The following is a 16961-nucleotide window of genomic DNA, read 5'->3' as shown; positions in this document are numbered from 1 at the left end:
ATGAGGGCTATATGAAGACGTTGGCTTATACCAACAAATTTCAGGTGGGAAGTTTAATACCCCCAACTAAGACTTAATACATAATTTTAGCCATTTCGTGGGGTTATTGAGGCCACAACCCTCAAAATACCGAAAATCGAGACATACCGTTCTATCGGGGCTATATGAAGACGATGAGCTATACCGACAAATTTCAGGTGGAAAATTTTATACCCTCAAATTCCTGCCATTTCGGTGGTATATTGAGGCTAAAACCTTAAAAATACCCAAAAGAAGACGTTGACCTATATCGAAAAATTTGAAGTGGAAAGTTTTATAACCCTAACGAAGACTAAATATCAAATTTCACTAATTTCAGTGGGATATTGTGGCCACAATCTTCAAAATATCGAAAACCTGGAGGTACCGTTCTATGGGACAGCCGAAAAATTTTATTAGGAAAATTTAATATGCCTAATGAAGACTTAGTACCAGATTTCAGCCATTCCGGCTGGATATTGAGGCTAAAACCTTAAAAATACCGAAAATCGGGAGGTACCGTTCTATGGGGGCTACATAAAGGCGTGGACCCATATAGCCCATTTTAATACCAAATACCCTAGGAGTACTAGAAACATCTGTACCAAATTATAAAGCTCTATCTTAACAAGTAAGAGAGGGCTATAGTCGGACGGGATCGACCATGTGATACCCTACACCACTACCTCTGCGCACTAGTTTTCTACATACATATTTTAGCCGTCAAGTCATACATACATACGATAGGTTAGGCTAAAGGACGCGTTAGGTTAAAGGACGTAGTGAGGAAGAGCAGACTTGTCGGTACGCAATTTTCTAAACTCAAGCATTGGACAGCGACATAATAGGTGCTTGATCGTATCTATATCTTCTTCATCTAGACAAGGCCTGCAATACATACATGGGTTGATATAAGTAAAAAAACATGGTAGTTAGCAGCACCAGATTTATGCATCTCGACATTCATAAGGGCACCTGGCTGTCTCCGGATCAGAAAACAAGAAATCAAATTGATCAAGTTGTGATAGATGGGAGACATCCATCGAGCGTGTTGGATGTACGTTCGTTCCGAGGAGCAAACATAGAGCACTACCTTTTTGCAACAAAGGTACGTACCCAGACACAACACGAAAGTTAGACATCGGTAGGCTGCGATCACAACAGATAGCCACAGCATATTCCACTCAACTAGTCCAATTACTTAATCAAAGCACTCCTCGTCCCGATAACATATCAGCACAATGGTAAAGTGTTGCATATTCCATGCAAACAGCCGCAAAATCCATAATTGGATACCTGGGACCTCCACTGAGGAATCCATGGTATGACCAGTAGTGTCGTGCTGCTACCGAAGAGAAAAATGCGGCATATAGGGCTACTCTACAATCAGTAGGAACGCGTAGCGCACGAGAGAGGTATCGGGAGAGAGGAGAAACGTCGTTTCCGCAGTAAAAAGAGAGAAATGGAAAATCGAGAGTGTGAAAAAATCGAGATGTACAGGAGCCAGAATGAAGTGAGAAATTTCTACCAAAGAGTAAAACATCAAACTGATGGCTTTGGTACAGGCCCATCCTCCTGTAGAAACAGACCAGCAAGGTAATTTGGTAACTGAAACATACAGTGTGCTCAGACGAAGACGACGAAGATACCACAGATCCAATCCCAGAAGATGGTATTGAATGTATACCGCCCAGCCAAGATGAGATAAAGTCACCAATGAACCGTAAGGCAGCAGGAGCCGATGGCTTACCAGCCGATCTGTTAAAAACCGGAGGCGACAGGCTGATAATGTGTATGCATCAGCTAGTTACCAAGATGCGGTAAAGTCAGCAATAAACCGGCTAAATAATAATAAGGCAGCAGGAGCCGATGGCTTACCAGCCGAGCTGTTCAAAACCGAAGGCGACACGCTGATAAGGTGTATGCATCAGCTAGTTAGCACCATCTGGCAGGAAGAACGCGTACCTGACGATTGGAACCTGAGTATCCTGTGTCCCGTCCATAAGAAAGGAGACAAGACTGTATGTTCAAACTATAGAGGCATAAATTTTCTCCCTATAGTGTCGGGGATATTATGCGAAAGACTAATGGCTATGGCCACTAAAATAATTGGACCATACCAATGCGGCTTTAGACCTGACAAGTCCACCATTGGCCAGATATTTACCCTGCGGCAAATCCTGGAGAAGACCCAAGAGATGCAGACACCTACCACCTTTTTGTCGATTATAAGCAGCCTTCGACAGCCCCTACGCCTAAGGGTATTCCAAGCCATGTCTGAATTTGGAATACCGGCAAAGCTCATTCGGCTTTGTAAGATGATTTTAACTGATACTTGGTCCTCAGTTAAAATAGGAAAGAACCTCTGCGAATAATTCAGTACCAAAAGAAGTTTCAGACAAGGAGGCAGCCTTTCGTGTTATCCTGCTGGAAAAGGTTATACGAGATGCAAATGTCAAAAGAAATGGCACAATATACATTAACCGCCACATGTTACTTGCTTATGTTGATGACATTGACATCATGGGACGATCAGTAAAGGAAATAACTGATATCTTTAAGAAGGTCGAAGGAGAATAAGCAAAAGTTGGCCTAACAGTAAACGGCGAAAAGACAAAGTTGACGGAGTCGATGCGCAATGCGTCCATAGAGCAAGGACCAACAGTGGAGGTTGGTTCCTATAATTTTGAGGTAGTAAAAGACTTCGTCTACCTCGGTATCGCCATAAACACAACACAACATCAGTTGTGAAAAAAGAGAAGAATTGTGTTGGCCAACATATGCTAATTTGGCTTAAGTAAGCAGTTTAAAAACAAGGCCACATCTGGTCAAACAAAAACAACGCTTCACAAAACACTGATACTATCTATGCTAATGTATGGTTCCGAAGTCTGGGTACTTGTGCAAGCATGTAAGGCAGTGGTTGGTGTGTTTGAGAGAAAAATTCTTCGAAAGATCTACGGGCCAATCTTCGTTGACGGTGAATATCGACGTCGTATGAACCACGAGCTGTATTTGCTATACAACGACATCAGTATAGATAAACGTATCGAGTTACAACAATTGCGCTGACTTGGCCATATCATAAGAATGAGCGATGATGAACCCCATGGCGATACACGGCAGGCCAAGGCTTCGATGGAGCAAACAAGTGAAAAAGAAATGGAAAGAAGCGGTTTTCAAAAAAACGAAGCAACAAACAGAAAGAATTGGAGATATTTTTTAGTTCGGCTTATGGAACAAATGTTCTGTAATGGGCCACCTAAGTAAGTAAGTAAGTAAACACTATCCGGTCATTACCCAAAATGTTTTGGATCTTCGGTGACCTAAACTCTTACCTCGTGCAAAATTTTGTCAGTATTGAACTATAAGTGCGATCTCTTGCGTGATTATGGTTACTATAGACATAAATGAAAATTGTGGGGTATCTATATATACTAGGATGTAACTCGGTTATCTGACAACGTACATCCACATGATGGACACCAATGGAAAAATCGAGAGTTCCTATTCCAAATATAGCTTGAGTGGGTAATATGTGTTTTCCTGGAATAAACATATAGTTATTATATTAACAATTATACTAAATTTCACAAGAAAGTGTTGGTCCATTTTACCCGCTAAATGAAATGAACTTCGTGGAAAATTGCAAGCTTCATCCCTGTCATAAACTCAAGCCTTACTTAAAATTTTACGCCGATCAGACTATTATTGCGACCTACAGAGCCGCTACAAAATCGGATAAAAAATTTGTTTTTGGTCCATCGCAAAATCATCACCATTTTGTGAACAAGAGTTACCTTTGAGAGAAATATTACGATGTGCAAAGGATAGACCAATGTCAGTCATTCTTTTCGATAATTATCATCATTATCATTCAGTAGCCATTTTAAATGCTCACCATAGGACGTCAAGAAAAAAACTATGTCTTTACGCGGACCACAGCCAAATTTTCAAAATGGTCCTCGAACTGATTTTGAGCTGCAGTTAAGCGAAAACTTTAAACTTTTTAGAAAGCTTTGTTCAATCTTGATGAAAGTTTGAAATAAATAATACGATTTGCACAGTCTCGGCCAAATTGAATACTCAGTCAGTTGTTGTTGTAATAGCTTGTGTGTCCCTTTTCCTGCTCAATTTGGATTTAGCTCTATCTTCAGGTCTAGAAATGTGCCTGCGTCAATGGGTTGTAACCACGAAGCTACTGGAGTTAGTTGAGTATATTTGACAGTGCAATTGAAAAGGTGGAGAGTGTCGTGCGGACTTGTTCTGCATGATGGACGGGGGTTTTGGTGTTATCAATTCTTGCCTTACAGGAATGCACCGTCCCAAATTGAGTCTCTGGTTTTTCGGTATAAAGCTTCAGCTTTGCCATGGAGATACCGTCATAGCCCAACGCTTTGGGTGATTTGGCGTTTCTAATGGCATTTGCAACATCATCCATTGTAAAATGTGGTGGTTCCTTCTCGGCAGAAAGAGATGTAATGCAACATCATATCAACAAATGTTTGACTAAATTAACTTGTGCACCTCATCAGGCCAATCGGTGTAACACCACCAAACGTGTCAGAGTTCCTACCTTTCATCTTCCCAGAGTTCCAGTGCAACTATCCGTTACTCCTAATTCACTTATTTCGGCTCCAGGGATGCAACTCTTCACATAATCTAGTCACTTATTTCGCTTGTGTTAACAGACCTCTTAACAACCAGTGTCAGCTTCCTGTTGGCTTAACGATTTAAAAACATTATTTATCGTGACAAAGTGTATAGAGGGTAAAAACAAAAGAAATTTTTGAAGATTGTTTTATTCCAAAATATAAAAAACTAGCGGACCCGGCGAACTTCGTGTCGCTATTAAGGAGAGAGAGGTATCGGGAGAGAGGAGAAACGTCGTTTCCGCAGTAAAAAGAGAGAAATGGAAAATCGAGAGTGTGAAAAAATCGAGATGTACAGGAGCCAGAATGAAGTGAGAAATTTCTACCAAAGAGTAAAACATCAAACTGATGGCTTTGGTACAGGCCCATCCTCCTGTAGAAACAGACCAGCAAGGTAATTTGGTAACTGAAACATACAGTGTGCTCAGACGAAGACGACGAAGATACCACAGATCCAATCCCAGAAGATGGTATTGAATGTATACCGCCCAGCCAAGATGAGATAAAGTCACCAATGAACCGTAAGGCAGCAGGAGCCGATGGCTTACCAGCCGATCTGTTAAAAACCGGAGGCGACAGGCTGATAATGTGTATGCATCAGCTAGTTACCAAGATGCGGTAAAGTCAGCAATAAACCGGCTAAATAATAATAAGGCAGCAGGAGCCGATGGCTTACCAGCCGAGCTGTTCAAAACCGAAGGCGACACGCTGATAAGGTGTATGCATCAGCTAGTTAGCACCATCTGGCAGGAAGAACGCGTACCTGACGATTGGAACCTGAGTATCCTGTGTCCCGTCCATAAGAAAGGAGACAAGACTGTATGTTCAAACTATAGAGGCATAAATTTTCTCCCTATAGTGTCGGGGATATTATGCGAAAGACTAATGGCTATGGCCACTAAAATAATTGGACCATACCAATGCGGCTTTAGACCTGACAAGTCCACCATTGGCCAGATATTTACCCTGCGGCAAATCCTGGAGAAGACCCAAGAGATGCAGACACCTACCACCTTTTTGTCGATTATAAGCAGCCTTCGACAGCCCCTACGCCTAAGGGTATTCCAAGCCATGTCTGAATTTGGAATACCGGCAAAGCTCATTCGGCTTTGTAAGATGATTTTAACTGATACTTGGTCCTCAGTTAAAATAGGAAAGAACCTCTGCGAATAATTCAGTACCAAAAGAAGTTTCAGACAAGGAGGCAGCCTTTCGTGTTATCCTGCTGGAAAAGGTTATACGAGATGCAAATGTCAAAAGAAATGGCACAATATACATTAACCGCCACATGTTACTTGCTTATGTTGATGACATTGACATCATGGGACGATCAGTAAAGGAAATAACTGATATCTTTAAGAAGGTCGAAGGAGAATAAGCAAAAGTTGGCCTAACAGTAAACGGCGAAAAGACAAAGTTGACGGAGTCGATGCGCAATGCGTCCATAGAGCAAGGACCAACAGTGGAGGTTGGTTCCTATAATTTTGAGGTAGTAAAAGACTTCGTCTACCTCGGTATCGCCATAAACACAACACAACATCAGTTGTGAAAAAAGAGAAGAATTGTGTTGGCCAACATATGCTAATTTGGCTTAAGTAAGCAGTTTAAAAACAAGGCCACATCTGGTCAAACAAAAACAACGCTTCACAAAACACTGATACTATCTATGCTAATGTATGGTTCCGAAGTCTGGGTACTTGTGCAAGCATGTAAGGCAGTGGTTGGTGTGTTTGAGAGAAAAATTCTTCGAAAGATCTACGGGCCAATCTTCGTTGACGGTGAATATCGACGTCGTATGAACCACGAGCTGTATTTGCTATACAACGACATCAGTATAGATAAACGTATCGAGTTACAACAATTGCGCTGACTTGGCCATATCATAAGAATGAGCGATGATGAACCCCATGGCGATACACGGCAGGCCAAGGCTTCGATGGAGCAAACAAGTGGAAAAAGAAATGGAAAGAAGCGGTTTTCAAAAAAACGAAGCAACAAACAGAAAGAATTGGAGATATTTTTTAGTTCGGCTTATGGAACAAATGTTCTGTAATGGGCCACCTAAGTAAGTAAGTAAGTAAACACTATCCGGTCATTACCCAAAATGTTTTGGATCTTCGGTGACCTAAACTCTTACCTCGTGCAAAATTTTGTCAGTATTGAACTATAAGTGCGATCTCTTGCGTGATTATGGTTACTATAGACATAAATGAAAATTGTGGGGTATCTATATATACTAGGATGTAACTCGGTTATCTGACAACGTACATCCACATGATGGACACCAATGGAAAAATCGAGAGTTCCTATTCCAAATATAGCTTGAGTGGGTAATATGTGTTTTCCTGGAATAAACATATAGTTATTATATTAACAATTATACTAAATTTCACAAGAAAGTGTTGGTCCATTTTACCCGCTAAATGAAATGAACTTCGTGGAAAATTGCAAGCTTCATCCCTGTCATAAACTCAAGCCTTACTTAAAATTTTACGCCGATCAGACTATTATTGCGACCTACAGAGCCGCTACAAAATCGGATAAAAAATTTGTTTTTGGTCCATCGCAAAATCATCACCATTTTGTGAACAAGAGTTACCTTTGAGAGAAATATTACGATGTGCAAAGGATAGACCAATGTCAGTCATTCTTTTCGATAATTATCATCATTATCATTCAGTAGCCATTTTAAATGCTCACCATAGGACGTCAAGAAAAAAACTATGTCTTTACGCGGACCACAGCCAAATTTTCAAAATGGTCCTCGAACTGATTTTGAGCTGCAGTTAAGCGAAAACTTTAAACTTTTTAGAAAGCTTTGTTCAATCTTGATGAAAGTTTGAAATAAATAATACGATTTGCACAGTCTCGGCCAAATTGAATACTCAGTCAGTTGTTGTTGTAATAGCTTGTGTGTCCCTTTTCCTGCTCAATTTGGATTTAGCTCTATCTTCAGGTCTAGAAATGTGCCTGCGTCAATGGGTTGTAACCACGAAGCTACTGGAGTTAGTTGAGTATATTTGACAGTGCAATTGAAAAGGTGGAGAGTGTCGTGCGGACTTGTTCTGCATGATGGACGGGGGTTTTGGTGTTATCAATTCTTGCCTTACAGGAATGCACCGTCCCAAATTGAGTCTCTGGTTTTTCGGTATAAAGCTTCAGCTTTGCCATGGAGATACCGTCATAGCCCAACGCTTTGGGTGATTTGGCGTTTCTAATGGCATTTGCAACATCATCCATTGTAAAATGTGGTGGTTCCTTCTCGGCAGAAAGAGATGTAATGCAACATCATATCAACAAATGTTTGACTAAATTAACTTGTGCACCTCATCAGGCCAATCGGTGTAACACCACCAAACGTGTCAGAGTTCCTACCTTTCATCTTCCCAGAGTTCCAGTGCAACTATCCGTTACTCCTAATTCACTTATTTCGGCTCCAGGGATGCAACTCTTCACATAATCTAGTCACTTATTTCGCTTGTGTTAACAGACCTCTTAACAACCAGTGTCAGCTTCCTGTTGGCTTAACGATTTAAAAACATTATTTATCGTGACAAAGTGTATAGAGGGTAAAAACAAAAGAAATTTTTGAAGATTGTTTTATTCCAAAATATAAAAAACTAGCGGACCCGGCGAACTTCGTGTCGCTATTAAGGAATAAAATTTCATACAAAAACTCAATTTTCGATTTTTCCAATTTTCCGACTTTTCCAAAGAGATTTTCCAAAATTTTCTTCCGTAAAGACCTTCTCCTCGAAAATACGAATAACTGACAAAAAATTTTACAGAAATCGGCCTAGCCGTTCTCATTTTATGAATTACTATACATTTTTTACACCATTTTTATATATATATAGATTTGTCCCCACGGACCTTAATAAGCAATGAACTTTTCCTACCCAGCAAAAACATGGTATGCACATGTCATTATTTCATGCATTACCGAGTAATTAGAGCTCATTACTCACCGCATTATCAGGCAGTACATATATAATGGCTTACACATAACTACTTACTTCACTCATCACACATAATACCTTTTCCACATAGTGGTGTAGGGTATAACAAGAAAAATGTGAAGTATTGAATTTGAACATAAATTCACCGCAACTGTTCTAAAAATAGAACGTATGTTCTTTAGCTTTTTTCGACATACCGGCTTAATACGTATTTAAAGACATATTTAAGGAAGTACTTCCTTCCTATGACATCGCCACGTAAAAATAATGACTTTTACTGCCAATTAGTAAGTAATTACTACTGCCAAAATTTACTGAATAAAGTCGTTACTTGGTAATGACTTTTTTGCTGGGTAAAAACAAATATCTAACAGCCTGTTCATGTATGTCGACCGAAAGGTTTTTTTGCGCTTCGGAAGTGGAAAAAATCATTTTCTGTTCATGTAAACGCCTTCGAAACGAAAATCTATGCGTCCGACAATCCATACGAAATAACACGTACACTTTTCCATTAAATTTGGGTTTATGTATTTCGAAAGGACTGTCTCTTATAGAAAGAGAATGTCAAAATCACTCACTTGATTTGTAGCTGCCGAGTAGAACGTAAACTCGCGAATAACACCGAAAATCTTAAAACAAATTTATGCAACACAATCTTGAAACAAAATAAAAATTTTACAGACACGTTTTAATGGCGGTTTCATTCATTATTTTGAAGAAATCAATAAAATAAAATAATTCAAAATACCGACACATTTTATTTTTCATACAAAACAAATCACACATATTCCAATGTTTGTATGTATATGTGGATTTTCTTTTCATTTCTCATTTGGCTCTCATTTATTGTACATAGTTGAACAAATGTACATTCAAATTAGTAGTATTTCGCATAGGATACGTAACGGCTGTCGCACGATAGCTTGCGAAATACATGAACGCATTTTTAGACGGAAGTGAGTGACTGCTTTCCTTTCGTACAGGTTTCCGTGTGACATGAAGAGGCGGTTAGTTTTAAAAATATTTTACGACAGCTCTTTGTAGTTTGTCTTATTAGTATTCCACATGCCTAACAAAAACGTGAAATAAATCAATAGTATTAATTGCACTGTCAAGTCCAGAAACTACTACTCTTCACTACCAATGTCTAATAAACTTTAAACAAACTCACCAAATCCATTCTCAGAAACTATAAATAAGAACACTAAATTTATGATCATGCAGCATTATTTGTTTTAGCGAAGTTTACCTTTCGCTTTTCTGCTTAGATTTCAGTTTCTTGTATTGGGCAAAGTGCCATTTATCACCATGTTTATGTTTCTGTTTTTTTTTTACAATCTGCGTTTCAGTTTCCTTCCTTTGTTGGTTTTCAAAACAAACAATTATTTACATAAAACCTAGCATTGAGAGCAAAGATATGCAGCTTGATTGTGTTGGCATTGGACATTCGGTTTTTGTTGGATTTGGAAAAAAATTATTAAAGTCACCATAAAAACTTTACAACATTTTTAAGGTCATTTCTGCAAAAAAATATTTTGTGAAACTTTGTTCATTTTGTCTATGTGACAGTTGCCAAGTACATTGATTGAAATACTCAGAGATATAGATACCTACTTAGTATTTAAATGGTGCAAGTGCTTTCGGAAGTTTTGTGACTGGGCGAGACTTGTTTTTCTAAACATATCAAATTTTATACTTCCAGTATTATTTTTATATTTTCCACCCTAGTATAGTGCATATGATTCTAGATATTGATCTATATTTTTGTGTTATTTGGAGCATTACATATAAAAAAATAATGTACAATTAATATATTTAATCCTACTTTCGCCATGCTATGGCGGAGCTGCAAAGTTCATACGCAGCATAAAGGAAAAAAATTATAAAATTGATTTCATGATTGAGGGTTCGGCCTGGACAAATTAAACTGTTTTTTTACTTGTTGTTATTTCCTTCCGTGCATATAATAAATAGAATGTTATGTTTTACTCCAAAGAACATTTGAAGAAATTTATATCTTTAATAACGACAACAATAAATGTGCAATGATTCTTTACATTTATAAATATAACAACATACAAAATACATTAACTTACATTCAATTCTCCTTTGTTCACTTTCAGAGACTTTCTTACGGAATGCCTTTTTCCATCACCCACACGGCCGTACGAATTGCCCTGGGAACAGAAAACCGTCTGGGCCATAATCTTTGGTTTTATGCTGTTTGTGGCCATTGCCGGTAATTGCATTGTCTTGTGGATAGTAACGGGTAAGCTTGCATTTCATTGCGTTGCCATCACGAATGGCGGATTATAAAAAAATACAAACAAAAAACATATTTAACCAGCTGTAATGTAATAAATCAAATTAAGTAAACAGTGGTGTAATATGTATGATATGGAAAGGGAGAACATAGATTTAAATGTTTGTATGCAAGAGCACACTTAAGGAAATTTTCTCAATCTTAAGCGATTAGGTTCATATAAGGTTTTACAGAAACATCATATTGTTTCTTTTTTTTTGTGAATAGGCGACATTCTTAGGCGAATTATTGACGGCGACCTATGAACAGTTTTCAACTGGTTAATTGAAAACAAGTAAGAAAGGAGTTAAGTTCGGCCGGGCCGAACTTGTCATACCCTCCACCACGAATTGTAATGAAGTAAAATGGAACAATTAGTTTCCTTTTGTTTATGAAGAATACTGAATACAAAATTTCAGTAAAACAATGTGGCTAACCTTCAAAATACTGAAATTCGGGAGGTACCGTTCCACGAGAGCTACATATGTATATCAAAACGTCGATTTATACCGACAAATTTCTGACGGAAAGTTTTTAGACTCAATGAAGGCTAAATACCAAATTTCTGATATTTCGGTAAGATAATGTGGCTAAAACCTTAAAAATACCAAAAATTAAGAGGTACGCCTCTATGGCGGGTATAGAAAAACGTAGACCTATACTGATAATTAACTTCTGGAATATTTTATAACCCAAAGGAAGACTAACATTTTAGCCATTTCGGAATAATATTGATGCCACAACTTGAAAAATTCAGAAAATCGGGAGATATTTGTCTATGGGGGTTGTATGAAGTCGTGGATCTATACAGACAAATTTTATCTGGAAAGTTTTATACCCCACATGAAGACTAAATACCAAATTTCAAAAAGTTCGGTGGAATATTGATGTCGCAAACACTAAAATACCGGAAATTCCGAAGGTACCGTTCTATGGGGGCTATATGAAGGTGTCGACCTATACCGACAAACTTGTATACCCCCAATGAAGACTAAATACCAAATTTTAGCCATTTCGAATGAATATTGAGACCACAACCTTCAAAATCCCAAAAATCGGGAGGTATTTTTCTATGAAGGCGTGGACTTATACCGACAAATTTCATATGGATAATTTATACCCCAAATGAAGACTAAATACGAAACTTCAGCCATTTCGGAGGAATATTGAGGCCACAACCCTCAAAATACCGAAAATCGGGAGGTACCGTTCTATGGGGGCTATATCAAATCGTGGACTGATAAAGACCATTTGCAATACCAAACATCCTAGGAGTAATAGAAACTTCTATACTAAATTACAAAGGTTTATCTTAAAATTGCGAGCTGTATCTTGATTTCAACAGACGGACATGGTTATATCGACTTAGAATTTGACCCTGATCAAGAATATACATACTTTATAGGGTCCGATGAATATTTCGATGTGTTACGAACGGAATGACAAATTTAATTATACCCTCCATATTATGGTGGAGGGTATACAAAATCACAACGTCCATAACATTCTTTAAATTTTGGAATTTTCCAGCAGATTGTATCGAGAAGTATGTACAAGGGCAAAATGCAGAAAAATTTAAAGTAATCCATAGTCAGGCCTTAATTTGAAAACGCAAAATATTTAGGGTTTGTGGGAAATTTTTCACGAAAGATTCGATTAAAAGGCCTACGCGAATAAAATCCTAATTCTCGTATTAGTAAGAAAACAAAAATTCATTTCGGGAAGTTACTAAAGGAAGGAACTCGTTTGCTTACTTCCTTACTTCGTTGGCACTCTACAGAGTGCCATAAGCAGTGTTGTCAAATCGTCAACAAAATTTGGAAAATCGTCAAAAATCGTCAACATGGTCGAAAACTAGGTTTGGTTTCCGTTAAATTCGATTTTTTCGCTGATAGTTTTGTCAATGAGACTGACAACATAAGATAAACAACCCACAGCAATAAATCCAACCCAATCTCACTTAAATACCGCTTATCGAGTTAATAGTAATGCAGCAAGGTAAAGCTGGGTACACATTGCCAGTTTGGAATGACAGCTTAGCTCAAATATCGCTTGCTTGGAAGTGTGACCGTCCATGTTTGTCGGTAAACGTACATTTTGATTGTTGGGCAGTCGGAAATCGATAAAAATTTTAATTCGAAACTGGCTGACCGCTTAATGATACCATTAGTAGGAAGTTAAGAAAGCTGGACTCATATTTTTTTACAAAAAATATGTATAATTAATATTTTATCTCGAAAACTTTTCAAGGAAGATTTTCATCCATTAACAAAACTAAAGAAAATTTTCAGTTGATGTAATTTGAATGTGGGGCAAAAACTATGAAAAATACCTGTATTCCAGATATGTGCCTAAATATAGCTAATTAGTCTGGAAATTGCTATAAAACATTAAAAAAGCTCATAAAATCGTGTTTGGAACATTGTCTTTCGTGAAATTTATGTAATTCTGGCTTACGTGAAAAATCGTCATTTTGGACCATAAAATCATCAAATCGTCATTTTTCAATTTTGGGCCAAAAAATCGTCAAAATGACGATAAATCGTCAAATTCGGCAACACTGCCCATAAGCCTAACTAAGGAAAGACTTCCATTCCTCGATATTTGTTGCCTTACTTGCTTTTTCGATCTCGTCTTCTATTTGTATACTCCATTGAAGCCTTGGCATTCCAGTTCTGTGTGTACCGTCATGCGGTCCGTATTTATATGCCTTTTCATCGTCGCTCATTCTCATGACTATGATATGAACTAGCAGCCTATGCAATCACTGTATCTCGATGCGTTTAACTATACTGATGTCGTTGTATAGCCGATACAGCTCGTGGTTCATACTATGTCGACATTCACCGTCAACGTATATTGGCACGTAGATGTTTCAACGAATTTTTCTCTCAAACACACCAAGCACTCACTACCTTATCAGGTTGCGCAAGTACCCAGGCTTCGGAAGAATATATTAGCACTGGTTGCATCAGTGTTTTGTATATTGTTATTTTTGCTTGACGAGATGTGACTTTGCTTTTAAACTGCTTACTTAAGCCTAAGTACTATTCTTCTTTTCATACCCTCCACAATAGTATGGAGTTTATATTAAGTTAGCTTTTTCGTTTGTAACGCATTGATATAATCATTTGCGACTCTATCAAGTATATATATTCTTTATCAGGATAAAATTCTGAGTCGATCTACGCATGTCCTTCTGTTGTAATCACTCTAGTGTTCACAACGTTTGAGCTTGAACGCTATATTTTTGCACCCGAGTGTCTTTTTCGCAAAGAGATTTAGGGGGTGACGTAGGGGATGAAAGATACCAAGGAACGGTTCTGACCGGTGGACACTGACCTCCCCATGGTGTCACTTGGGGAGCTGCCTTTAACACCCGTTAAAGGTAGTGAGCCAACATGTGCCGCGCGTTCACCCATAAGAAATTAAATTGATCACGTTGTAATAGATGGAAAACATTCATCGAACGCGTTGGATGTACGATCGTTTCCGATAACATATCAGCACAATGGCAAAATATTGCTCATTCCATGCAAACAGCCGCAAAATCCATTCTTGGATACCAGGGACCCCCACCAAGGAATCCATGGTATGACAAGGAGTGTCATTCTGCTACCGAAGAGATAAATGCGGCATATAGGGCTACTCTACAATCTGTAGCAATGCGTAGTGCAAGAGAGAGGTATCGGGAGAAAAGGAGAGAAATGGAATGGCGGGGGTGTGAAAAAATTTATATGTACAGGAGCCAGAATGAAGTCCGAACATTCTAGCAAAGAGTGAAGCATCAAACTGATGGCTTTGGTACAGGCCCATCCTCCTGTGTAGACCAGCAAGGTAATTTGGTAACTGATACAGATAGTGTGCTAGGTATCCAATACTAACGAAGACAATGAATATACCACAGATCCAATCCCAGAAGATGAGTGAAGACAGCAATAAACCAGCTGAAGAATAATAAGGCAGCAGGAACCAATGGCCTACCAGCTAGAGCTGGCAAACTATCGATAGTCTAACTATCGTTTTGATCACTGTCATAAAACTTTGTTTATATCGGATTTCAAACCAATTATTTTTTAAATTACTCGCTATAAACATCAACAAAAAAATATGTTTTGGTAGCCAACGAAAACTTTGCTTTTTAACAGCAATCAAAACGATAGTCGGACTATCGGTAGTTTGCCAGCTCTACTACCAGCCGAGGTGTTCAAAACCGGAGTCGACACGCTGATAAGGTGTATGCATCACCTATTTAGCACCAACTGGCAGGAAGAACGTGTACCCGACGATTGGAGCTTGAGAATCCTATGTCCACTTCACAAGAAGGTAGATAAGTCTGATACGGCCAGTGCTAATGTATGGTTCCGAAGCATGGGTACTTGCGCAAGCAGATAAGGCAGTGCTTTGTGTGTTCGATAGAAAAATTCTTCGAAACATCTACGGGCCAATCTGCCTTGACGCCGAATATCGACGTCATATGAACAACAAGCTTTATCAACTATACTTTGAGGGCTTTGGCACATTTTTTGACAGAACTATCCGTAATTAGACATTTTAGCTCCCTGCAATCATGAACTTTTCCTCCAAACATTGTCATGTTTTGGAATAGCCCCCATATAACGGCACCTCCCGATTTTCGGTATTTTGAGGATTTTATCTGATTTTTTGTCAAATTAAAGGTAGACATTTGAGGTTCCCACGAAAAATTGTCAACAGAAATCCATGTTTTGGTATAGACCCTATATAACGGAACCTCCAGATTTTTGGTATTTTGAGGATTTCAGCTACAGTTTTTAACTGAACTGGCTGCTGCTTGCCATTTTAGGTTCCTAGTGGTTACAAAACGTCTCCACTAAAAATTGTCAACAAAGGTCCATGCATAGGTATAGCCCACATATAAAGTTATTTTGAGGATTTTAGCTACATTTGTGGACCAAACTATCTCTGATTTGGTCCATGTTTTGGTTAGCAAGTAGGTCCCTGTTTTGGTATAAGCCTTATCTAACGGTACATACCGATTTTCGGTATTTTGAGGATTTAACTACTTTTTTGGCTGACTACCTATTTCTTAAAATTAAAAAATTTTGACATCACAAAAAAAATAGCCGTAGAAGCAATAGCCAGATTTTTTTTGGGATCGGTTAAGATGGGACCAACACTTTCAGGTGGCTATAGGGCTTAGAGAGGGATAGGAACGACCTGGACCGCCAACATCAGTCCAAACCCCGAGGAGGTTGATGGGGAAGTTACCCTGGAATATAACTGCCAACATTTGTGTAAGATGATGGGAATGTTTGAGATGTAGAACAATTCCATGCGATAGCTGTTGTGTTGAACGCAATAACGGGCAGATTTGATGGACAAATCAACACGGATACCTTGGAAGAAGAGAATGGTGGTCAACAAGTTCATCAAGTTAGGAAGTTTTGTTTGTGGCGATGAAGAGAAAAATACCGGAAGCCATAACCCTGTTGCAACAATTCATGTAAAAGCAACACAATCAAACCGGCGGGAAATAATTGGATGATGATCAAGCAAACACCAACACCTATTCCTGAGGGATTACTATACACCTCAGTCATGACACAAACAATGTCATGGTAATAACAATAACAAAGAGATTTTGGGCACCATTGAACAAAGCCCGATCATTGGGATTGTCACCAAATTCAGTGAATTTGGCATCAGCCAACAATTGCATAATCAAGGCAGATATAACAATGGAATATCACGATTTGGGGCCAAAGTCACTCGGACCCAGTAGAAAGGTTCAGCTAAGTCGGAACTCATGATACCGAACAGAGAGATTTGTTATGGCGGTCCATAACACTTTCTCTCTGAATTGGATCTTGCGTTCGTGTTTGGCAATTTCTGGAAGTATAATGCAGGAGGGCTTTATGGGATCGAGGAATTTATTTCCCATGATTTGTTTATTATCCTCCGCACTCGACCGACCAGGCAGTAACAATAGAAAGTGAATTTTACAACGATATTTCAATGACGTAGGAAATGTAAACAAAACACGTTTGT

General features: G+C 38.6%; 1 protein-coding gene and 1 pseudogene across 1 annotated transcript in view; one reads left to right on the top strand and one right to left on the bottom strand.

The window, feature by feature from the left end:
* Nucleotides 1–16961, top strand: part of TkR86C (Tachykinin-like receptor at 86C) — a 93156-nt gene that overhangs the window by 43245 nt on the left and 32950 nt on the right. The window contains exon 3 of the mRNA XM_073975075.1: nt 10753–10898. Within this exon, the coding sequence (XP_073831176.1) occupies nt 10753–10898 (146 nt within the window). The remainder of the gene's footprint in view (nt 1–10752; nt 10899–16961) is intronic.
* On the bottom strand, nt 15993–16854 carry LOC141390538 (protein transport protein Sec61 subunit alpha pseudogene; annotated as a pseudogene).

The sequence above is a fragment of the Musca autumnalis genome, unplaced genomic scaffold (assembly GCF_047663935.1).
Source record: "Musca autumnalis isolate F117 unplaced genomic scaffold, ASM4766393v1 scaffold_1, whole genome shotgun sequence".
NCBI classification, from domain to species: Eukaryota; Metazoa; Arthropoda; class Insecta; order Diptera; family Muscidae; genus Musca; species Musca autumnalis.
Note: the sequence above shows the minus strand (reverse complement) of the source record. Positions and strands in the feature narration are given on the sequence as shown.